Raw genomic sequence first — 26,907 nt, 5'->3', positions numbered from 1 at the left:
CAGGTAAATCTTCAGTGTCATCCCAGATAAAAATCAGTGTCCTCTCTCCTGAGCAAATTAATTGGTCATTCATCCTTCAAATGCCCAATGGATAAAGACCCCTCAGAATCTGCTTGTTTTCTGGAACTTCTTTATTTCTAAAGTGTTTGTAACATGAAAGAGGACCACAATTTAAACTGAGATAAGGTGAGAACACCTAACAAAGAATTAACCTCAAGCTTTCTTAAATACTTTTACATTCTACTTCAATCTGATCAAATCTTGAGATAGCTCCAACTGCTGTCCTCTCCCCCCATGAACTGAAAAATTGACCAAGACCAATAAATAAGTAAATAGATAGCTAGATAAACAGATAAGGTTTTGTTGGCTATTAGTAAATGCTGACACAAAGACTTAGAATTCTTGGATATGACCAGTGTTCAACTAACAGAATAGTTACAACACTGGAATTGACCTCTGTGTTCCAGTGTTATTTAGTGGGAAAGAAAAGCTGGCCAAGTCCCAGCTAATTATATTTTGTTGGAATATGTATGCATGTCGATAATGAGCAAACAGTAGATTGGGCTGGGCAGTGATGTGAAGTTGTTTAATGATACTCACAGTTCAGACTTGTACACCTAAAATAGATACTTAGGCAAGGTACTACAGGCTTGCCACATCCCTTGGAACTGTACCCAGCATGAATCACAGACTTCTGGAATAGGCAGAAGGAAATGGGAAAATTATATCTGTAAACCTAGGTGTCTGTATTTTGGAGGGAGGAGCTGGTGTAGTATCAAAACAGGAAATAATAATGTTTTACAAACAGCAAAACCATGAGTTTCTTATTGACTTCATCATTTAAAATGAGAAGCTGAATACTTAAAGCTATATGTAGCACAGAAAATTAAAGATGGCTATATTGATTGTATACTCACCATTGGTCTTGAATGTAAACAGACTAGCTGATAATGGTCCTCTGCAAAATTAGGGAAACTGATAAGATTAAGTTATACACCAGCATAAAGTAGAATTAGTATACATGCATTCATTTTAAACATTCAAATGTGGACTACTGAACATTAATGGTACATGGATTAAGGCAGTCTCTAAGGCAGAGTCTCTAGAGATTCAATCTCAGTGTCATGGAATATACCAACAGAGATGAATACAACTCTAAATTGAGATGTATTTCAGAAATTATATATATAATAGAAGTGACATCATGCTAGCAGATAAAATGGGCAGATGTTTTGATGTTATCAGTAAGCATACATTCTATTGAGCTCTTGGAACATAATTGTTATCAGTGAGATTAAGAAATGAAGCCTTTGGTAAAGATTTTCTGGCTATCACTAGGGAAATGCAAGTAGAATTGCAGAGGTAATGCCACTGAACTAGATGATGGAGAGAAGGGGTAACAGAAAATATTTCTGACCTTAACATGGATAACAGACATGTTAATAAAGTTAAATATACTCCAGGGAAATGCAAATGAAGCTAGAGATGAGAATATTGATGGCGTTAAAAATAATGAGTGGTCTAGACAGCGTAAAGAAAAACTGTTCCTATTAACCAAAGGGTCAAAACCAGAAGATACGGTTATTTCATGTCTGTCAAGAGAACCAAAAAAGACAAAGAACTTCTTTCTTTTATGCAATGACTGGTTCACACCAAGATTGCACTGTTTGACAGATTCAACCAGGGCTTTCCAAGGGAATTGGTTCAATACTTGAAAGAAAACGCAGGGCTATGGGGAAAGGAAGAAGGAGTGGAATGAGATACATCACTCTTGCAGCAGGCTGGCATAGATTTAAAGGGTTGAAAAGCCTCCTTCTAAGTTGTTACCTTTCAATGATTCTACTAACTCTGTGTCCAATGTTGACTTGTAGCTGGCGTTATGACCAGGAAGTAGGAGAGGAAAGATGAAACATTCGGCATGGTCCTGAACACTCAGCAGCTTTAGTGTCATAATGTGCCTTTCCTTTCCAGCAAGTTCTCTGCCTGTTAGCTAGCCAGGCAGGGAATGCAAAGGAGTCTGCAGACCAAAATCAGTTAGCATCCTACAATTGGGTTAGTGGTAGCATAGAAGGAGTGGGGTCAAAGTTTCCAGATCTTAGGCTTGTTGATGGGTGATGCCTGATTCCAGCAAAGATGTGGATAGTTGTAATGGGGGGTTGGGTGTCCAATGGTGGACGGGAGAAAAGGTAAACCTGCTGGGTCAAGGGGAATGGATAAGCTCTTAGCTGTTAAGTTCCAAAGTTTTCATCCAATACCAACCCATAAATTCTTGGCGGTTACTCTTACTCACACAAACACAAGATATTTTCCCCTGTTTATATACATGTAGATATTAAAGGATTATGAATCTCCCCTCTCCAAGAGAGAGGGTGGCATTATTTTTTTTTCTTAATTGCTGTACTTACAGTTTTGAGGAGACATTATTTGCAAGAGTGCTTTCATAGTATGGAATGCCTTTACTGATCACAACATTGATCCGGCCACCCAGAAAATTCGACACCACACCAGCATGAACACCAGCCATACATAGCAATGAAGACTGGAAAAGAAACAACAGTCAACCTTCACTGCGCACACCAACTCACTGCAGATCTATACAATAGTTTACAGGCTTGAATCTTGGCTGTTGTTTCTTTCTTTTAAAGACATTGTTTGTTTGATTTAGATAATGTTGATCTTGACAAATTACTCACAATGCTGGAAACCCAGGATTCTAATAGCTGGGAAATCAGTTAAAGGTGGGGATTCGGGAATAAGAAACAAATTAAATTAATTGTTTTTACACAAAAGTTAACATATTTGTGGAAATAAATCACCAAGGAGGACCTCCAAGAATTAGTCAGAATTCCTGGAAGGGAAAAAAATTGAGGGATACATGAAGAAAGGACAGCATGCAATGGAAATCAATCAGAAAAACTAACATCTTGGAATTTCCAGAGGGATTCTCTCAATTTCCTGCTAAACATCAGATGAACCTTAAGGGACAAGTATAAATGGTTAAAAGTGCTTATTTATATTGTTTTTCCAGGGTTTCTGAAAATTTTCCACTAGGAGGAAATTGGGAGAACCCTGCAAATTTTTCCCTTAAGCATGATAGACCTAATGACTTTTTCCTGTTCTTAAAAAAATGCTGCTGGCTTATATTGTAATTTAATGACGTAAGTTAGATTCTTGTTAATCACAATGTAAGCTAAAACTAAACATCTTTTTGCTTTTTTTTTAAAAAATCTGTACTTAAGAAATCATTCCAACTTTTGATTGCACAGTGCTTGGACAGTGCATATACTGATACATCCAGGTTTCTGGGCAGTTCCATGACTCTTTCCTTATGTTTACACTAGGAACAAGTTGGTTAATGTAACTTATTTTGACCATGGGATTTTGGGTCATACTTCCATCTCTCATGCCTAAGACATCAACTCATTAGAAGTAAACTTTCGTACTTTAATATGTTACTGGCAAAGAGATAAATAAGTGAATTACAAAATGCAGTTCATAGGCTGATTAGTTAAATGCCAGCCTCCCTTTAAATCTAGGTCCATATCACCTCTCCTACACATTGTTGACAGAGCAGCTTCATGGAAATATCTCATGATAACACAAGCTATGCACTTCCACGAGTCCCAAGGCGGGACACAACGAGTGGCCCGACCCAAGGAGGCTGAGTCCCAGGGTCTGACCCAACAAGAGGCCTGACCTGAGGACCGACCTGCGGGGACGCCCGATGGCGGGACCTGACACTGGGGCCCCTCTAGATCAGAAGCCTGACCCTATGGAGCACCTGGAGCCGAGTCCCGATGCCAAGGCCCCCCTAGACATCCCCACTTACCTGCTGGGGCAGCTCACTCCTCTTCAGGACCTGTAGGCCTGTATGGAAACAACAACTTACCTCAAAAGCCAGCTGAATCCACTCCAGGTCTTCCAAGCTTACCTCCCAGTCCAGGTGAATCTGCTCCAGGTCTTCCAAATCCGTTCACTAGCAGTCACTTACCTTCCAGTCCAGGGGAATCTGCTCCAGGTCTTCAAAGTCTGGCCAGAAGAAACTGCTTACCATCCATTCCCAGGTCTTCCCTTGAGCATCACTTACCAGGTGACTCCACTCCAGGACCAACGAGTCGCAGCCGCTTACCTTGGTTGCGTGGTAAAAGGGCTGGGCTGCAGGTGAGGCTGAAACAGCATGGATACAAGACCCCCCCATTACTAGCTAATGTCCAGGCCATTGAGAACAAAGTTGATGAACTAAGGGCAAGACTGACCTACCAAAGAGAACTGAGGGACTGCTGTGAGTTATGTCTCACTGAAACACAGCTTACACCTGCTTCACCTGACTGTGCCATTCAACCTGAGGCTCCTCAATTCATCGAATGGACCATACAGCGTCCTTGGGCAAAGTTAGAGGCGGAGGAATCTGCTTCTTAATCAATAACTTGTGGTGGTCAGACGTGACAGTCCCGGCGAGCTCCTGCTCACCCAGCCTGGAATATCTAACAGTGAAGTGTCAACCATTCTACCTACCACAGGAGTTCACGTCAGCTATCCTGATGGCAGTCTACATCCCACCCGAGACGAACATGAAGCCTGCACTCAATGAGCTACACTCGGTGGTCAACAACCTTGAGACAGGATACCCTGAGGCCCTCTTCATCTTTGCAGATGAATTCACCAGGCCAACCTCAAGAGTGTGTTACCAAAGTACTACCAGCATGTCTCCTGTCCCACCAGGGCGCTAACACCCTTGACCACTGCTATACAACCAAAGATGCGTTCCGAGTCACCCTCGTCCTCACTTTGGTAAATCGGATCATCAGGCTGTGCTCCTTCTCCCTGCATACAAACAGAAACTGAAACGGGAGGATCCAGTACAGAGAGTCGTGCAGTGCTGGTCTGAGGATACAGATGAGCTTCTACGTGACTGCTTTGAGTCAGTGGACTGGTCCATGTTCAAAGACTCAGCTTCCAGCCTAGATGAGTATGCCACCACCATCACAGACTTTATCAGCAAGTGTGTAGAGGACTGTGTACCAAAGAGGACAATACGGGTGGTTCCCAAACCGGAAACCATGGATGAACCGGGAGATCCACTGCTACTGAAGTCAAGGACTGCTGCACACAAATCTGGTGATCCTGACCTGTACGAGAATCTAGGTATGACCTCCAGACAGCTATGAGGAATACCAAGAGACAATACCGGTTCAAAATAAGAGTCCCGGACTAGCTGTCAGTTATGGCAGGGTTTACATGCCATAACAGGCTACAAGACAAGGACAGGCTGCATAGTTAACAACAGCGCATCCCTTTCTGATGAGCTTAACGCATTCTATGCGCATTTTGAACAGAAGGGAAGTGGATTGTCACCACTCACCCTGACAGCCTCCAACGCAACTGAATCTGTGGTCACCATAGAGGACGCAAGATCAGTCTGCTGAAGAGTGAACCTGAGGAAAGCACCTAGCCCAGATGGTGTCCCTGGCCGAGTGCTCAGATCTTGTGCCGATCAGCTGGCGGGAGAATTTGCAGAGATATTTAACCTCTCCCTGCTTCAGTCTCACGTTCCCACCTGTTTTAAGAAGACCACTATCATCCCAGTACCGAAGAAAAGCAAGGTAACATGCCTCAATGACTACCGACCAGTGGCTCTGACATCCACCATCATGAAGTGCTTTGGGGGGCTGATCATGGCACGCATCAGCTCCAGCCTACCAGACAACCTCGACCCACTGCTATTCGCCTACCGCCGTACAGGTCTACAGTAGACGCCAGTGGCCCTACACTCAACTCTGGAGCATCTGGACAGTAAAGACACATACGTTAAGACTATTGTTTATTGACTACAGCTCCACTTCAATACTATAATTCCAAGCAAACTCATCACCAAACTCCAAGACCTGGGACTCAACACCTCCCTCTGTAACTGGATCCTCGACTTTCTGACCAACAGACCGCAATCATTGAGGATAGGCAGCAATACCTCCAGCACGATTATTCTCAACACTGGTGCCCCACAAGGCTGCATCTTCAGCCCTCTACTCTACTCCCTATAACTCATGAATGTGCGGCTAGATTCTGCTCTAACTTCATCTACAAGTTTGCAGATGATACCACTGCAGTAGGCCGTATCTCAAATAATGATAAGTCAGAGTACAGGAAGGAGATAGAGAGCTTAGTGACATGGTGTCATGACAACAACCTTTCCCTCAATGTCAGCAAAATACAAGAGCTGGTCATTGACTTCAGTACATGCACCTGTCTACATCAATGGTGCTGAGGTCGAGAGGGTTGAGAGCTTCAAGTTCCTGGGAGCAACACCACCAATAGCCTGTCCTGGTCCAACCATGTAGATGCCACAGCCAAGAAATCTCACCAACACCTCTAGTTCCTCAGGAGGCTAAAGAAATTTGGCATGTCCCCTTTGATGCTCACCAACTTTTATCGATGCACCATAGAAAGCGTCCTATCTGGATGCATCAACGGCTTGGTATGGCAACTGCTCGGCCCAGGACTGCAAGAAACTGCAGAGTTGGGAACACAGCCCAGCGCGTCACCGAAACCAGCCTCCCCTCCATGGACTCTGTCTATACCTCTCAGCCAGCATAATCAAAGACCCCACCCACCCGGGACATTCTCTCTTCTCTCCTCTGTGTTATTGTTTTTTTTACCTGTACTACCTCAATATACTCTGTACTAACTCAATGTATCTGCACTGTGTAATGAATTGATCTGTATGAACGGTATGCAAGACAAGTATTTTCCACTGTACCTCGGTACAAGTGAAAATAATAAACCAATACCAATAGTAAGAGGTAGCAGCACAGCTTCTCGTTTATAAGGCATCTTGTAATTTTACACAAGTGTGTGCAAGTATTAGAATAACAAAAGCATCAGTGTATTTTTGGTGACGTGCATGTTACCTGCCGTTAATCAGCCTCTGAACGTTGTCTATGAATTGCTGCATAGAACATAGAATATTACAGCATAGTACAGACCCTTCGGCCCACAATGTTGTGCCATTTTTATTTAGTTGCGTGGAGTTGGTCCAATTATGAATTATGAAAATAAGCCATGAAAGATTAAACAAGTCAATCCAAAAAAAATAAAAAGTTTCTCTAAGTGCTGGAATTTCTCACATTACAGATTTCCAGCATTTAGAGAAACTTTTTTTTTTTGGATTAACTTGTTTAATCTTTCATGGCTTATTTTCATAATTCATAATTGACCAACTACATTTTCTGTTCCTAAGCATGCATGAAATGTTTAATGGACATAGTAAAACTGTTCAATATTATATGCTATAATATAATTCACTACAAGTTTCTCAGAGTACTTGATAATTTTTTTTTAAAAAACATTCATATTTGGAACCTGGGTTCACTGGCAAGGCCAACATTTATTGTCCATCATTTATTGTCCATCCCTAATTGCCCTTGAGAAGATGGTTTTAAGGGAAGAACAGATAGAGCTAAACAAATAAACAATGTAAAGCCTTCTACAACAGAATACTAGTACAAATTAAATCATGATAGCAGGACAAATGGAAACAACTAATAAAAGGCAAATAAAGTTTAGGAAGATCTGATTCACCAACAGTGACTAACCTATGGAAAGGACAGTGGTACATTAAAGTCTGCAATTACTTCAGTAACTATTTGTTGTGGTTGGTGAGAGTGAAGTATAATCTTGTGGAATTGATTTTTTAAAACTTTCTTACTCATTTATTCATTTTCGGGATCCAGGCATTGCTGGCAAGGCAGAATTTATTGTCAATCCCATCAATTGAGAAGGTGGTCGTGAACCACCTTCTTGAACAGCTGCGGTGTGAATGTACTCCCGTGGTGCTGTTGGAGAGGGAGTTCCAGACTTAAACCCAGCAATGAAGGAGGATCAGTGATACATTTCCAAGATAGGATGATGTGTATCTTGGAGGGCAATCTGTAGGTGGTGGTGTTCTTGTGCAGCTGCTGCCTTTGTTCTTCTTGATGATATAGGCTGTAGATTTGGAAGACGATGTTGGACTTGCCTGGGCAAGTAATTACATGCATTTTGTAACTGTTAGCATTCATTCTTTCAGCTGCCATTGTACACTGGTGGTGGACGGAATGAATGCTAACTCTTGAAATTGCTGAAATTACCATTTCAACCGACTACTTGCATGCAAGTTTCTAGGACAAACAACAATTAAAATTGGTTTGAGAGGCTGGGGAAGAAAAAAACACACAACTAGTTGGCCTTTGTTTTTTTTATCATTTCAACTCTGAGATCAACTCTAAAATGCAGAAAGAACAACATATGCAAGGCAGACAAAAGCATTTGTGCAACCGAGACTGGGGCAAGGAGGTTGTAACAAAGCTACATGGCAATTTTGTTTAAAAAAAATTGATGCATTAATTGCTCTTGAGAATGTGATGGTTAGCTGCCTCCTTCAATCTGAATGGAGGCACTCCATAATGTTGTTAGGTGGGAGCACCAGCAATAATGTAGGGATAGGTTTATATTTTCAAGTCAGAACATTGCATGACCGGGAAGAAATTTGCAGATAGCGCCATCTACACGTGCTCGACATGAATCTAGATGGCACTATTATGCAAGCCCTGGTAAACTGTTACAAACGTACATATAGCAGACACAGTGTAATAGTGGTCGAGTTAATACCACTGATGGATGCAGTGTCAACTTAGAGTCACTGGATCCAGACATGGTGTTGAGCTAAATGGTTATTGCAGTTACACTCACCCAGGCATGCAGTATATTCATAGAAGTACAGTCATAGTTATACAGCACGGAAACAAGCTCTTCGGCCCAACTCATTCAATCATACCCCTGATTTATACCTGGTAGACGGAAAGGTTTTTGAAAAGCTTTAGGGGCTCTAGAGGTAAGACAGGGCAGAATACCAAACCTCTACACTGTGTTTGGTGCCACAGTATTTAATCTATGCTTCTATTCAATGGAGATCCTACAGGATATTGATGATGGAAAATTCAGTACCATTGGGTATTAGGAAGATATGGTTAGAATCGCCTTACTAGAGAAGGTCACGGTCTTGCATTTTCCTGGACAAAGACATTTCACAACAGTATTGTTCATGCCTTAGCCCAGTTTCACAGTATCAGAATGCTGACAAAAAGAGACAATAAGCAAACAATGTGTAAGAGCACTTAACATTCCTGTGTGAGATGTTTTTAATGTGGGAGTTAACTTTTTAACTCCCACATTGAAAATATGGACTAGAATTTGCTCTGCATGTAATGAGGCTTGGTTCCAAACATTTGCAGACCGAAAATTCTAACATGCACCCTTTTCTGTTAGTCTTAAATATTACTGCATTGAAATTTTATTGCATTTGCATCATATTCCCTCTGGCCACACTGGATTTTTGCAGGTCAGATGAAAAAGAAAATTTTCCTAAATCAAGGGCAGAAATTACTGTAATGAGGATAAACACATGCATTCACATGACACTCATTTGTCTGCTATTTTAAGGCAGGAGTTAAGCCATTTATTTTAAATTTCACTGAATGAGCTGGTGAAGGGAATATGATAAACTGCAGTGCATCTTCTCCAGATGTCCATAAACCAATCTGCAGTAACACTGTCAAAACGCAAGATAAATTATTTGCATTGAGTCTCACCACTGGGAATGATTCAAACAAAGATTTGAAACAGGCTGTTTCTCCAAGGAATGTTGCTAGTTAGCAAGTGTGACCACATATCATTGGGCTGAACAGAACCAGTCACTGTATCATCACATTTATAAGAAACCACATCTAGAATAAACAAGCATCATATCAGAGTGAGTAATGGCAGAATTTGAATTACACACTATTGCATTTTCCACTCTGAAATGACCCAACAGATTGGAAGCTTCTGACTCAGCTGGTTCTGCTGTACTTGATGTGTTTGCCTGCCGTCTTCACTTTTCTGTTGGGTTTATCAGATCCAGTTTAAAACGCTTTTAACTTTTCTCCCCTCAGATTTTAACATTTTTCAATTTGCTCCATTTGGTATTGGTATTGGTTTATTATTGTCACTTGTACCTAGGTACAGTGAAAAGCTTGTCTTACAAACCAATCGTACAGGTCAATTCATTACACAGTGCAGTTACATTGAGTTCGTACAGAGTGCATTGATGCAGTACAGGTAAAAACAGTAACAGTACAGAGTAAAGTGTCACAGTTACAGAAGAAGTGCAGTGCAATAAGGTGCAAGGTCACAACAAGGTAGATCGTGAGGTCATAGTCCATCTCATTGTATAAAGGAACCATTCAATAGTCTTATCACAATGGGGTAGAAGCTGTCCTCAAGTCTAGTGGTATGTGCCCTCAGGCAAGTGTATCTTCTACCCGATGGAAGATTTGAAATATAACGGAGTTTTCAATCAGTAAATATTATTTAGAATTGAAATTGCAAATAGTTAGTTTGCATGAAATTTTAAATAGTACTTAAAAATGCACTCTTTGAAAGAGGAGGGAGTGCGGTCAAAATGGTCTTCAGCTGTGTGAAGGAATTAGAGAAAATAGGATAGCTTTCCCCAGAACAACAATGAAGGAGATTTAATTGTGATGTTCAAAAATATTACAATTTGGTTTTAATCATGAGAAACTGTTTCCATTGGCAGGAAGGTCATTAGCTCAAGGGCACTGATTTAAAATAATTGGCAAAGCAATAAAGTGGGGTGGAGAGGGGCAGAAGAGGGAAAATACAAGTTATTTTATGCAGGAAGTTGTAATTATCTGAAAAATACTGTCTCGCAGTGCTGGAAGGAGATTCTGTGGTAATTAACAACAGGGAAGTAGCTAATTACATAGAAACTTTCAGAGGTGACAATTTCAGAGATGATGGAGATGAAGTCTGCCGATGGCACCACTGTTGTTGGTAGAATCTCAGACACGATGAGGAGGCGTACAGGAGTGAGAAAGACTGGCTGGTTGAGTGGTGTCGCAACAACCACCTCACACTCAACATCAGCAAGACCAATGGATTGATTGTGGACTTCAGGAAGGGGAAGTTGGGAGAACACACCAGTCCTCACTGAGGGGTCACCGATGGAAAGGGTGAGCAGCTTCATATTCCTGAGTGTCAACATCTCAGAGGATCTATCCCAGGCCCACATTAATGGAGTCACAAAGAAGGCATGCCAGTGGCTCTACTTCATTAGGAGTTTGAAGAGATTTGGTTTGTCACCAAAAACACTTAAAAATTTCTATAAATGTACAGTGGAGAGCATTCTGACTGGTTGCATCACAGCCTGGTATGGAGGCTCCAATGCACAGGATTGTAAGAGGCTGCAGAGGGTTGTAGACGCAGCCAGCTCCATCACAGGCACAACCCTCCCCACCATCGAGGACATCTTTAAGAGGCGGTGCCTCAAGAAAGTGGCATCCATCACTAAGGATCCTCAACATCCAGGACATGCTCTCTTCTCGTTACTACCATCTGGGAGGTGGTACAGGAACATGAAGACCCACACTCAATGATTCAGAAACAAACCGCCATCAGATTTCTGAATGGTCCATGAACACTACCTCAGAACTCTGGTCAGGCTACATTTAGAGTATTGCATGCAATTCTGATCACCTCACTATAGAAAGGACATTGAGGCTTTAGAGAGGGTGCAGAGGAGGTTTACTAGGATGCTGCCCGGATTAGAGGGCAGGTGCTATCAGGAGAGGCTGGACAAGCTTGGGGTCTTTTCTCTGGAGCGGCGGAGACTGAGGGGTGTATAAAATTATGAGGGGCCATAGATAGGGTGGACAAGCAATATCTTTTTCCCATTACTGAGTGATCCAATACCAGAGGGCATGTATTTAAGGTGAGAGGGGGTAGGTTCAGAACAGACGTGAGGGGTATGTTTTTCACTCAGAGAGAAAGTGGTGGATGCCTGGAATGCACTGCCTGATAGGGTGGTGGAGGCAAATTCATTGGGGGCTTTTAAGAGGGGCTTGGATGGGCACATGAATGAGAGGAAAATAGAGGGATATGGGCATTCTGTAGGTAGGATGGATTAGCTAAGTCAGCACAACATTGTGGGCAGAAGAACCTGTTCTGTGCTGTACTGTTGTATGTTATTCCTTTTTTTTAAGAACAGTACAGCAATAGTACAGTCCCTTCGGCCCACGATGAAGAGATTCTTCTTGCACTATTTATTTTTGTAATTTATAGTAATTTTATAACTTTGCACTGTACTGCTGCCACAAAACAACAAATTTCACGTCATGCAAGTCAGTGATAATAAATCTAATTCTGATTCTGAGATATAGGTTTAAAAGTAAAAAAGGAACTAAATGGAGATTTCCTCTAAAGAGGCACCAAGCCAAATAGCCTGCTGTATGTTGGTTCCACTCTTCTACAATAACAATTATGAATTTTAAAGCGTAGTTCACTCTACATAAAGCATTGACATTTCATTATGATAAATCATTAAATGTCACTTATTCTCAGCAGGCCAGTAGTTAAGGAACTAAAATGGCAAGACTGAGTAACACACAGAATCAGACACAATATCAAAACGTACATTTGCCAGTGTAGTGCAGTACATCTCACCCAAGGACAGATCCAATACATAAATGCTGTTATCGCCATGTCCACTGGCTGGGAACTACAGTTACATGAAAATCATGATTTGGACTAATCAGCTGCTGCAAGAAGTTGAAGATGAAAGAGCAGAGGAATAGGCACATTCAGTGCAGGACAGCAGGGACTTCACAGACTTCAAAGTATTCTTTTACTAGAAAATTTTATTGTTTTCCAAAGGAGATATTTGGGTAGTTTTTGTACGATTTATTTCTAAGGGTTAGTACCACTAAGTGAATTCATTGGGGATATTCTTCAGAGCTTCTGAATAAAGAAATGATTAAAATGACACCATTGGTTTGGTATTTGATTAACCTTTGAATGCTCTTTGGGTATTTCATGAATGCAGCTGATGTGTCCAGTCTCTGGAATGTGTGAAATAAGCTCTCGGGAAGTCTGGGCAAAATCAATACCCTCAGCTCAATTGACTCATTCAAGCCTGCAAATTGCTGGAGTCCAGCTGGCTCTGTGCAAGTTCTGAAGCAGGATCTGATAAACCTCATCGTGAGTGCTTCTGTATAGCTTAAATAAATGCTCCAATTGCTCAGATCACCATCAGCTACCACAGTTCACTATAGATGTGCTGATGTTGAAGACCAACTTGATTCCAGTATATTCATCATTTTACTCACAAATGAAAGTGATTCAAATTCATTATTCCACAGACTGAATGGTAGACACATCAAATATTTTGAAGTATTTTCTTTTATCTCTGGTATAAATATTCTCTTTTACCTATGCAGGGCAATGTTAGAAAGCCACTCTTGGCTAAACAAAGAACATTACAGCACAGTACAAACCCTTCCACCCACGATGTTGTGGCGGCCTTTTATCCTGCTTTGATATCTATCTAACTCTTCCCTCCCACATAGCCCTCCATGTCTCTATCATTCATGTATCTAAGTGTCTTAAATGTCCCTAATGTATCTGCCCCCACAACCTCTGCAGGCAGTGCAATCCATGCACCCACCACTCTCTGTGTAAAAAAAACTTACCCCCGACATCCCCCTTATATCTTCCTCCAATCACTTTAAAATTATGCCCCCTCGTGTTAGCCATTTCCGCCCTGGGAAAAAGTCTCTGACTGTCCACTTGATCTATGCCTCTTATCATCTTGTACACCTCTATCAAGTCACCTCTCATTCTCCTTCGCTCCAAAGAGAAAAGCCCTAGCTCACTCAACCTATCCTCATAAGACATGCTTTCCAATCCAGGCAGCATCCTGGTAATCACCTCTGCACCCTCTCAAAAGCTTCCACATCCTTCCTATAATGAGGTGACCAGAACTGAACACAACATGAAAGGGATTTTCTTTTGTTTAGGAATTCTGAAGACACTTCGTAGAGTCAATGAGATGCCCAGGATACTCTTTTAAGACATTTGAAGGTAGAACATAAGAATATATGAAACAGAAGCTGGAGCAGGCCATTTAGGCCCTCAAGTGTGTCCACCATTCAATAAGATCACAACTAATATTTTACCAAAGTGGCACTTACCTGCTAGATCCCTTGATTCCCTTAATATCTAAAAAGCAGATCTCTGTTTTGTATACACTCAGCAACTGAGGTTTCAGAGCCCTCTTAAGTACAGAATTATAGAAATTTACTACCCTCTGGGTGAAGAAATTTCTCAGAGTCCTGAAAAATCAACTCCTTTCTTTGAGATTGTGACAATCAGCTCCGCATCTACCTTTCAAGCCCTGTAAAAATTTAGTATGTTTCAATCAGATCACTCCTCCACTCTTCTAAGTTCAAGAATAGAGAGCCAGTCTGATTGATCTGTCCTCAAATGAGAAACTGGCAACCCAGAAATCAATCAATTTCCTTTGCAAATATACCCTTCCAATATTCCAGATGTGCTCTCAGCTTATTCACCAATATAATTTCTTATGTCCCAACTGGTAAGGGATCCACATTAACTTGCTGATCTTTTCCTTTTCAGAAGCTCTTACAATCTCTTTTCATGTTTCTTGCTACACAACTCTCGTTAATGCGTTTCCTTTCCTGATCAATACCTTTGTCCTCCTTTGCTGAATTCTCAAAGTTTCCCAACTATGTGCCACTATGTGGAAAAGATAAGACATCAAAAATTGCTGGAGTTGTGGGTAGTAAGGAAGGTTGTCTAAAACATTCAGCAGGATATACACCAGTTGGAAGTGTGGGCTGGGAAATGGCAGATTTATTTTTTAATCCGCACAAGTGTGAGGTGTTGCACTTTGAAAGGTCAAATGTAAGAGGGAAGTATACAGTAAATGGCAGCACCCTTAGGAGCACTGATGTATAGCAGGATCTTGGGTTGCAAGTCCATAGTTCCCCGAAAGTGGCAACACAAGTAGATGGGGTGGTAAAGGAGGTGTACAGCGTCGGTCAGGGTCTGGAGTATAAAAGTCAGGAAGTCATGTTGCAGTTGTATTAAATTTTGGTTAGGCCACATGTGTGTGCAGTTCTGCTCACCAGATTATAGGAAGGATGTGAAGGTTTTGGAGAAGGTGCAGAAGAGGTTCAGCAGGACGTTGCCTGGATTAGAGAGTATTAGCTATAAAGAGAGGTTGGACAAACTTGAGTTGTTTTCTCTGAAGCGTCAGAGGCTGAAGGTTGACTTGATGGAAGTATATAACATTATGACATAGGGTAGATAGTCAAGAGTCTTTTTCCCCCCAAGGTGGAAATGTCAAATACTAGAGGGCATAGCTTTAAGCTAACGGGGGAACGTTTAAAAGATATTTACGAGGCAAATGTTTTTTTTTACACAGAAAGTGATCGGTGCCTGGAATGCACTGCTGAAGAAAATAGTGGAAACAGATATAGCAGCAAAATTTAAGCAGCATTTAAACAGGCATATGAACAGACAGGGAATAACTGCGTGGCCAGATTCTGCTCTAACTTCATCTACAAGTTTGCAGATGATACCACCGTAGTGGGCCGTATCTCAAACAACGACGAGTCAGAGTACAGGAAGGAGATAGAGAGCTTAGTGACATGGTGTCATGACAACAACCTTTCCCTCAATGTCAGAAAAACAAAGAGCTGGTCATTGACCTCAGGAAAGGGGGCGGTGTACATGCACCTGTCGACATCAATGGTGCTGATGTCAAGAGGGTTGAGAGCTTCAAGTTCCTAGGAGTGAACATCACCAATAGCCTTTCCTGGTCCAACCACGTAGATGACATGGCCAAGAAAGCTCACCAGCGCCTCTACTTCCTCATAAGGCTAAAGAAATTTGACATGTCCCCTTTGACACTCACCAACTTTTATCAATGTACGATAGAAAGCGTCCTACCTGGATGCATCACGGCTTGGTATGGCAACCGCTCTGCCCAGAGCCGCAAGAGACTGCAGAGAGTTGTGGACACAGCCCAGCACCTCACTGAAACCATCCTCCCCTCCATGGACTCTATCCATATCTCTCACTGCCTTGGTGAAACAGCCAGCATAATCAAAAACCCCACCCACCCGGGACATTCTCTCTTCTCCCTTCTCACATCTGGCAGAAAATACAGGAGCCTGAGGGCACATACCACCAGCCTTAAGGACAGCTTCTATCCTGTTGTTATAAGGCTATTGCACAGTTCCCTTATACGATGAGATGGACTCTTGACTTCACAATCTATCTTTTTATGACCTTGCACCTTATTATCTACCTGCACCGCACTTCCTCTGTAACTGTGACACTTTTCTCTGTATTCTGTTATTGTTTTTACCCTCTACTACCTCATTTCACTGTGTAATGAATTGATCTGTATGAATGGTATGCAAGACAAGTTTTTCACTGTACCTCAGTACAAGTGACAATAATAAACCAATACAATGTGCAGGCAGGTGGGAGTAGTTTGAATGGCCAGCACAGACACTGTGGGCCAAAGGACCTGTTCCTATGCTATATTGTTCTCATTTAAGATACGAGTCCTAATAGTTTGTCATGCTAATTTTGGGTTTGCCCAAGGATCCCTCTAATGGGTGCTGCTACAGGGTATTGAAATACTTGCATTTCTTCATTAAAACCCATTTCCCTACTGCACCAGTAATAGAAGTAAAATAGAAGTAAAACAGTGGATGTTGCTGGGAATATCCTGTGGGAGGTCAGTTGTCACTGATGTAATTTTCAAGAAGTTTTCAGTTCCAAATGTTTCAAGGCTTAAAAATGGTGGTGGTGGAGGGAGGAATGGGAGGGGTAGAGGGAAATGGTCAACAGGAAAGAGCAATTTTAACAGAAAAATTAACAAAGGTGCCTGATCCTGGATTACTTTAAGGAAACTTGAAAGTTACCATTCTCCAAAATTTAAATATAATTTATTAATCTTAAAGCATCATTAACTTCAGCTCCCATGAACTAAATTATATGATTAAATGTGTGCACTGACTGTTAGCCGAATTTGATTTGCTTTTTTATGGAGTATTAAAGCAATGTGACAGTCAGATATTCTGCCTTGGGTGTCTCCAACCTGATGGCCTTAACATCGATTTCTCTAACTTCCGGTAACCCACCCCTTCTTTTTCTCACGCCCCCCCCCCCCCCCCCCCCCCCCCCCCCCCCCCCCCCCCCCCCCCCCCCCCCCCCCTTTGTCTTCCCTTATTCCCAAGGCTCCCTTCCCTTGATGATCTGTCCATCTCCTCTCCTCCCCTCCCCCATTCCATGGTCCACTGCCCTCTCCTACCGGATTCCTCCTCCTTCAGCGCTCGGCCTCTTCTACCTATCACCTCTCAGATTATTACATCTTCTCCCCCTCCCACTACCTTCTCCCTCTCACCTAAACTCGCCTATCACCTGATCTCAAATATCCCCTGCCTGCGTGTACTCCTACCCCTCCCCCCACCTTCTGGCTTCTGCCCTCTTCCTTTCCAGTCCTGATGAAGGGTCTCGGCCTGAAAAGTCGACTGTTTATTTCCCTCCATGGATGCTGCCTGACCTGCTGAGTTCCTCCAGCACTTTTTGTGTATTGACAGTCACATTGCCCTTAACAAGAACTCACAACAACAAATGTATGGGTGACAAAATTCATTTTATGCTCCTTGGGGTGTAAGCTAAGCTCTCTAACAGTGAGTAAAGTTGCATGTGTCACAAGCTGTAGAAAACATTAAGGGAGAGACTTCTTAGGTCATTACTTCAGCTGAACACAACAAATATTTGAAATCATGTGGGTTGCAAATGAACCTACCCAACTATTGTCATTGGACTTAATGGGGGAAACACAATAATCACCTCACTTCAATATAATTAACCACATAGATTGTTTCTTATAAAATATTATGTGAATGAGACTCTTAACATATTTGAGTGCGAGAGAGAGGCAGTCACAAAACAGAAAGCTGAGCCTTTTAGCCAAAATAGCAGAATGCAAGTCACAATGTATGCAGTTAGACCATACCTATGCATTGTGCATTTTTTTTTACAGTAGAAAGGAGAAGCTGCATATCTAGACAAACAACTCTAATTGCTCTGTCACATATGTCAGCAATAAAACACAGGGAAGAGGGGAGAAAATGAACATCAACCTTGCCAACATGAAATGAAAAAGGATCTAAATGACTATTTCTGCTTTTGAACCCAGGTCAAGGAAAGGCCATTAGGCTCTAACACCTACCTATTCTCTGGGTGATTTTATTGCCAATTAACTTTTCCCTTACCTCATATGTAAACAGAAAAAAACAGAAACCATGCAATTTATAATGAGAGCAGGGCAAAAGGACACAGATGAATGATAGTAAAAAAAAACACACAAATTTTGGACTGATGTGATCTGATCCTCAAGGGTACAATTTACATTCTGTAGTGAGATTTATGGCATCCCAGTTATTTAAAAATGTAATGTTACAAAGCAACATTCAGCTACAGATTGCAAAAAGAATATCAAAAAGAAAGGCATGATCTATATTTTCTTAACAATAACCAACTCAACTGCAGGTATCATAGTACAGATGGATGTCCAAGTGGTGCACTATGTATGGAGGATTTCACCATAAGCTTGCTCTCTCTTCCTATACTTACATCACGATAGCCATGAGGGATAGTTCCAGAGATGTCACCAAAAGGAGTCAAGCATCCAGCAGGGCAGTACCTGCTGAAAATAAGGAACAAACAAAATGTCAACCAGGTAGTCCTTAAGGAGATAATCAAGAAATAATGCTGACAAAGAAGGCACATTTTAAACAAATCACCAGAACAAAGCAGGGAATTAGAAAAAAAGATTCTTTACACAATGAATAGCTAGAATATAAAATTCACTGTTTGCTAACTATTGCTGCAATAACTCCTTAAATAGGGAATGAAATAGTCATTTAAAAAAATTGCCACAGAAGAAAATAAGATCTGAAAGAAGAAACCGCCTTCTTGTCTGCTGAGACATTACAATCCCAGAGAAATTAGCTGGAGACCCGTTGAGATTTTTTACAGCAGTCAGATTCTCCAAGAAGATTACACCCTCTGTCAATGTTATTCATCATTTGCATTATTTATTTACTTTTGTGACTTATAGTAATTTTTATGTCTTGCACGGTACTGCTGCTGCAAAACAACAAACTTCACAACATATGTCAGTAATAAGAAACCTGATTGGTATTGGTATTGGTATATTATTGTCACTTGTACCTAGGTACAACGAAAAGCTTGCCTTACAAACCGATCGTACAGGTCAATTCATTAAACAGGGCAGTTACATTGAGTTAGTACAGAGTACAGGTAAAAACAGTAACAGTACAGAGTAAAGTGTCACAGCTACAGAGAAAGTGCAGTGCAATAAGGTGCAAGGTCACAACAAGGTAGATCGTGAGGTCATAGTCCATCTCAGTGTATAAAGGAACCGTTCAATAGTCTTATCACAGTGGGGTAGAAGCTGTCCTTAAGTCTGGTGGTACGTGCCCTCAGGCTCCTGTATCTTTGACCCAATGGAAAAGGAGAGAAGAGAGAATGACCTGGGTAGGTGGGGTCTTTGACTATGCTGGCTGCTACACCAAGACAACAAGAGGTAAAGACAGAGTCCAAGGAGGGGAAGCTGGTGTCCATGATTCGCTGGGCTGTGTCCACAACTCTCTGCAGTTTCTTGCGGTTCCGGGCAGAGCAGTTGCCGCACCAAGCTGTGATGCATCCAGATAGGATGCTTTCTATGGTGCATCGGTAAAAGTTGGTGAGAGTCAAAGGGGACAAACCAAATTTCTTTAGCCTCCTGAGGAAGTAGAGGCGCTAGTGAGCTTTCTCGGCCGTGGCATCAACATGATTTGACCAGGACAGGCTGTTGGTGATGTTCACTCCCAGGAACTCGAAGCTCTCAACCCTCTCGACCTCAGCACCATTGATGTAGACAGGTGCATGTACACCGCCCCCTTTCCTGAAGTCAATGACCAGCTCTTTAGTTTTGCTGACATTGAGGGAAAGGTTGATGTCATGACACCATTCCACTAAGCTCTATCTCCTGTAACACAATCTAATTTCAGGGTCGTAAGTCAGGATCAAAGTTGTTCAGCATATTGTTGTTCCTCTACATACACAGAGGACACATGATTTGAGGACACAAATCTGAGCTGAGGAAATGAGTCCCTGGTTAATCTGTAAATGTCGTGTGTGTGGGAGGAATGGGTAATGTTGTACATGGTTCCTGAAGATTTCCACTTTTGGAGTTACCTCATTGTTTCTGTGACTGATGTAAACTAAATGAAGAAGGTTGATAGCTGTTGCAAGTCAACTGCCCATTATATCCTTAATAATTCTGTGATACAAAAAGCCAAACTGGATGGACAGGCCTTTTTTTATCTGGCAATTCCATGCTCTTAAGTGCTGGGAGCAAATCAAATCTCTTTTGTAATGTCTAAGTGACTCAGTTAGGGCTTATAGAAGAAATATCAGATTTATGCAACCCACCAGCCCAACTCAGTCAGTTGGACCTCCCTCAGCAACTTCTCCTTATCCTCAAAATTTCCCGAGGGAGGGAGGAATTTCAGATGAATGGCAGTTGAAAAACCAATCTGTCTGAAATGAGTTCAAAGCTCTCTGATGCTTTGATGAGAAAAAAATATAAGCAAATCAAAATAAAATAAAAAAAGATCAACCAAATAAAAAAAATTACTTTTGCCAAATGTGTGTGTACCAAATCGTAAAATAATACTAAACATGTATGGCACAGGTTTAGAAAGGGCGTTCCATGCTGACCAGTTTATGGGACCTCAAAGAACTCCAACTCATTTGTAGAGAAATCGTTGAAAATTGCAGCAAGTTCAATTTCTATAATTTTTATAGCTTTAACCAGACTCTTGCACATCAGTTACAAGAGAGTTCAATGACTTGAGTGCAGACCAAGTACAAAATAACCACACATTGCTCAATCACAGTAACTAGTTCCACATTTCAGTGGAAAGAATACTACCACTAATTTATTTCAGCAGATATCAGTAGCAGATTTTTTAAAAAAAACATGCTAATCCATTTAACTTTTTCTTCCTGTAACAGTGACTCGTGTAAGGTTCTGAGAAGGCTTTACAGTGCAGATGCTCAGAAGATAGTTTTCCCTCGAAAGGAAATCTAGCACTAGGGGACATAGATTCAGAATAAAAGATTGTCCATTTAAGATGGGAGATAAAGAGGAAATCTTTCAAAGGATTATGATTCTTTGGAATTCTCTCGCCAGAGGACTGTGGAGGTGAAGTCATTGAACGTTTTCAAGGATGAGATAGATTTTTAGACTACAGGCGAGTCATGGGTTCTAGGAACAGACAGGAAACTGGAGGCCATGGTCAATCAGTCATGATCTTTTTGAACGGCAGGGTATTCACCTCCTCATGCTCCTATTTTTTATGTTTATTGGAATATGTGTCCAATATTTAACAGCTACTCACTAATGTTTTATAATATCAAACTATTCCTATCTGGTCCATGAAACCATGAACACTACTTCATTATTCCTTTTTTTGCACTATTTATTTGTTTTGTAATTTATAGTAATTTTATGTCCTTGCACTGTACTGCTGCCGCAAAACAACAAATTTCATGGCATATAAGTCAGCAATAATAAATCTGATTCTTATTCATATTAATATCAAATGTAATCTACTTGGTGACAATGCATATCCTGACTCCAATTCACTAGAATCTGAAATGTGAATACATTTCAATAATGTCACCTTGCATTCAAGCTGGCTGGGTATGAAAGGACACAGTTGCCAGATTGGGTCTGTTGTAGGTAACTGTTAGCAGATATCATTAACAATTCTTTCAGAAAAATACGTGCTCATCCATTTAATTTTATTTGACTAAACTTGACTTTTTCCTTGTGAATCCACCTATAACAGATGCATCTGTCTATGAGAGTACTGGTAACCACCACACAGTCCTCATGGAGACAAGGCCCCAGTTCACACCCTCCATTGTGTTGTGTGGCACCACAATTATGCTAAATGGGATAGAATCAGAACAGAGCTGGCAGCTCAAAACTGGGCATCCTTCAGGACTGTGGACCATCAACTGTAGCAGAAATGCACATCACCACATCTGTAAACTCATGGTTTGCCATAACCCTCACCCATTACTATCAGAATAAAGTGTCAGCCCTGGTTCAATGAGTGCAGAATTGGTAGCCAGAAACAGCACCAGAAATACCTGAAAATGAAGTGCCAGCCCAGTGAAGCTGGAATGGATGACTATCAGTGTACCAAACAGTAGAAAAAACAGACAATGGAAGAGCTAAGCAATCTCACGACCAATGGATCATATCAAAACCCTGCAGGCCATATCAAGTTGTGACGAGTGGTGGACAATTAAACAATTAATAGAAGGAGGCTCCAAGAACGTCTCAATCCTCACATGAATACTAGAAGCATTTTGGATATTGAAATATTGAAGCATTTGCAATTTTGTTTGGCCAGAAATGCCAAACAGATCAGCCATCTGTGTCCTCTGGAGATTCCCACCATCACAGAAGCCTGTCTCCAGTCAATTCAATACACTGCTCATATTATCAAAAAAAATAGCTGAATGCACTCGATACACCAAAGGCTACAGGTCCAAACAATATTCCAGTTGTGATACTGGAGACCTGGGCTCCAGAATTAGTTGCACTTTTAGCCAAGTAATTCTATAGTCACAACACTGGTATCCACCCAATGAGTAAAATTACCTAGGTATGTCTTGTTCACAAAAGGATGGACAAATACAATCCAGCCAATTACTGCCCAATCAGTCTACTCTCAATCATCAACAAAATGATGAAGGTTGTCGCCAACATTGTTGTTAAGCAGTACTCAAATCACCAATAAACTACTCAACAAAGCCCAGTCTAGGTTTTACCAGTATCGTTAGGCTCCAGACCTCACCATAACTTTGGTCCAAAAGCAGATCAATAAGCTGAATTCCAGAGATGAAGTGAATGTGACTGCCCTATGAATCAAGCCAGCATTTGATTGATTTTGGCATCAAGGTCCCTGAAATCAAAGGGTATCAAAGGAAAAACACTCCAGTGATTGGAATCACAACTTGCACAAAGGAGGATAGCTTACGGTTGTCATAGGTCAATTATCCCAGCATCAGGACATCACTGCAGGAGGCTTTCAAGGCAACGTGGTAGGCCCGACCATCGTCAGCTGCTTCGTCAAGAGCCTTCTTTCCACCATAAAGTCAAAATTGCTGATGTTTGCACAATATTCAATTCTATTCGCATCTTCTCAGCGAATGAAACAACTCATGCCTCAGTGCCGACAACCCGAGACAACATCCAGGCATAAACTGATAAGTGGCAAGTAACACCCATACCACGCAAGTGCCAGGCCATGACTTATTCCAACAAGAGTGACCTAACCACCTATACTTCAAAATCACATTAATAGAATTACCACTGCTGACCACCCACCAATATCCTTAGCGTAACCATTAATCAGAAATTCAATGAAGCAGCCACATGAATACCGTGGGTTTGGAAACAGGCCAGAAGCTGGGTATCCTGTAACAAGTAACTCATCTCCTGACACTTCAAGATCTTTCCACCAAGGCACAAGTCAGGAGCATGAAACATTCTCTATTTGTTCAGCTGAGTGCAACGCCAGAACTCACAAGAAGATCAACACCATTGAGGACAAAGCAGCCTGCTTGATTGACACTCCATCAACCAGCCTTAATATCCATTCCTTCTACAATTGATGCACAGTGGCTGCACTGCAGTTATTTGTCCAGTCTCCTCTCTCAATACCTCCTAGACCTGCGACCTCTACCAGCAAGAAGAGAGGGGCAGTAGGTGTATTGGAACACCAACACCTGGGAGGTTCCTATCCAGGTTACACATCGCCCTGACAAGGAAATGTGTATTGCTGGTCCCTCATCATCACTGGATCCAAATAACCAAATCCCTCCCCAGAACTTTCACCAGAAAGAATCCAGGGAGGCAGCTCACAATCACCTTATCGAGAGCAATCAGGGATGCTTCTACCCTGCTGTTATAAGACTACTGAACAATTCCCTAGTATGATAAGATGGACTCTTGACCTCACAATCTACCTTGTTATGACCTTGCACCTTATTGTCTACCTGCACTGCACTTTCTCTGTAGCTGTTACACTTTATTCTGCATTCTGTTATTGTTTAACCTTGTACTACCTCAATGCACTGTGTAATGAATTGATCTGTATGAACAGTATGCAAAAGGAGTTTTTCCACTGTACCTCTGTACACGTGACAATAATAAATCAATTCCCATAAGTGCCTGCAACTCATTGATCTCAAAAATGAAAAAGTCAAAATTCTGGATATCAATACACAATGAATGAGAACTCTGGATTTACAATTCTAATACAACTGGATTCTGAACACATAATGATGGTGAAGTGAAGACCACAAGTACAGTTAGCATCACTGTCTGTACGATAGGTTCAAATACAAAAATTGCAATTTTTTGGCTGTGTTTTTTGCTCTGTCCTGAGAATTCCCCAAGTGTGACAGTCAATCTTGCATTGTTATAGTAGCACACTTGTTAAGTTAATGCACTAGAATCATTTTCAATTATCCACCATGGCAGGTGATATCACCTATGGTGACCACCATATCGACACAAGATATTTATTTATTAATCACATGTACATCGAAACACACAGTGAAATGCGTCTTTTTGCGTTACTGAGAATGTGCTGGGGGCAGCCCGCAAGTGTCGCCACTCTTCTGGCAGCAACATAGCATGCCCACAGCTCCTAACCTGTACGTCTTTGGAATGTGGGAGGAAACAAGGGGAGAATGTACGAACTCCTTACAGACAGCGGCAGAATTGAACCCAGGTCGCTGGCGATGTAAAAGCGTTACAAAGGAAATCTGTCATTCTTATCCGTTCTGACTCACCTATTGCCGCCTGAAATGGCAAGCTATGTTCAAGGGAGGGGGAAGCAATTACATTGCTAGTGACAGCCATGTTTCATCAATGACTAAATAAAACTTGAACCAATACTGGGTAATGTGAAGGAGTGCCTGGTGATCATTTCATCTTCCTCCTTGAGATAGACCCAGTATAACTGCTGAACACCTCTCCCCAGACATTCACAGAGGCCACGTTTTTCATACATCATATCACCTTTCACTTGGCACTGCCCGGCATAACAGCTCATTGGACTCAGAAGCTGTAAACCTGGAGTTATTTAATTACAGCTGTGAGATAATAGAGCACTTTGATAAAATTGGATTAACATTTTGAAGGAAAAGGCAGAAAGAAATAGAAAGGCTGAGATAACTAGAATGCCAACTAATATTTATAAGCCTAAATGTAACATATATAGAAAATAAATCTGGAGACACCCGTATAACACTGAAGACCTTGAATGGTCTACCAGGGAAACAGAAAACATTTCACCATTTAGGTCTATAGATGGGGAAAGGGAAGCAAGAGACACATGGGAATAGAGAAGGCAGATAAGATTGCTCACATGGTGGAAAACCCCAAAAGGTCTTGATTCTGTGTCGTGAATTCAATGTAATTCAGTAAATAATAACTACTGCTGCTCATATTAATGGAGCACATTATAGAAAGTTGAACCAAACCATTAGTCAGTTTTAAAATGTTTGCAGCTTATTTATTTGAAAGGAATTCAAAACTAAACCCTTGTACCATCCACTAAATTAATCCTTACCTGAATTCAGGCTCTGAAAAATGGCTCCCCTTGTCTAAGCAGGTAATTAGATCTGTGGGGAAGAAAATCCATTATTTAAAACTAAGCAAAACCAACACAGGAATTGCAACCATTATTTGCATCTTATAGAATGAGTACACACACACATATCTAAAATTATAAATGAATTTCCAATATTACAATTCAAAATTTAAAACAGCATCACATGATTTTCATACCCACATTCACCATGCCAGTCAGTAGCCTGGGAAAACAACAGTGGTATCTTAGGAGCAAGATACAATGCTACTATAGAACCATAGAACAATACAGCACAATAGAGGCACTTTGGCCCACCATGTTGTGCCGCCCTTCAAACCACACCTAAGACTATCTAACCCCTTCCTCCCACATATCTTAAATTCCTCCATATGCTTATCTAACAATCTCTTGAACTTGTCCAATGTATCAGCCTCCATCATCACCCCAGGCAGCGCATTCCATGCACCAACCACTCTCTGGGTGAAAAACCTCCCTCTGACATCTCCTTTGAACTTCCCACCCATTACCTTAAAGCCATGCCCTCTTGTTTTGAGCATTGGTGCCCTGGAAAAGAGGCACTGGCTGTCCACTCTATCTATTCCTCTCAATGTCTTGTATACCTCTATCATGTCTCCGCTCATCCTCCTTCTCTCCAGTGAGAACAGCCCTAGCTCCTTTAGTCTCTCCTCATAAACCACACTCTCTAATCCAGGCTGCACCCTTTCCAATGCCTCCACATCCTTCCTATAATGAGGCGACCAGAACTGGACACAGTACTCTGTGTGGCCTAACCAGAGTTTTGTAAAGCTGCATCATCACTTCGCGGCTCTTAAACTCGATCCCCCGACTTATGAAAGTTAACATCCCATAAGCTTTCTTAACTACCCTATCTACCAGTGAGGCGACTTTCAGTGATCCATGGATATGAACCCCCAGATCCCTCTGCTCCTCCACACTGCCCAGAATTCTGCCATTTACCTTGTACTCCACCTTGGAGTTTGTCCTTCCAAAGTGTACTACCTCACACTTCTCTGGATTGAACTCCATCTGCCACTTGTCAGCCCAGCTCTGCATCCTATCAATATCCCTCTGCAAGCTTCGACAGCCCTCCACACTATCCACAACACTACTAATCTTTGTGTCATCTGCAAACTTGCCAACCCAGCCTTCCACCCCCTCATCTAAGTCATTAATAAATATCACAAAAAGTAGAGGTCCCAGAACCGATCCCTGTGGG

The 26,907-nt window shown here is 41.6% G+C and overlaps 1 protein-coding gene across 1 annotated transcript in view; it reads right to left on the bottom strand.

Moving 5' to 3' along the window:
• dcbld2 (discoidin, CUB and LCCL domain containing 2) overlaps positions 1-26,907 on the bottom strand; it is a 90,417-nt gene that overhangs the window by 20,211 nt on the left and 43,299 nt on the right. Inside the window, 4 exon segments of the mRNA XM_052015182.1 lie at positions 918-958; positions 2,406-2,539; positions 18,553-18,625; positions 25,650-25,701. Coding sequence (XP_051871142.1) covers positions 918-958; positions 2,406-2,539; positions 18,553-18,625; positions 25,650-25,701 — 300 coding nt within the window.

The sequence above is a fragment of the Pristis pectinata genome, chromosome 4 (assembly GCF_009764475.1).
Source record: "Pristis pectinata isolate sPriPec2 chromosome 4, sPriPec2.1.pri, whole genome shotgun sequence".
Taxonomy (NCBI): domain Eukaryota; kingdom Metazoa; phylum Chordata; class Chondrichthyes; order Rhinopristiformes; family Pristidae; genus Pristis; species Pristis pectinata.
Note: the sequence above shows the minus strand (reverse complement) of the source record. Positions and strands in the feature narration are given on the sequence as shown.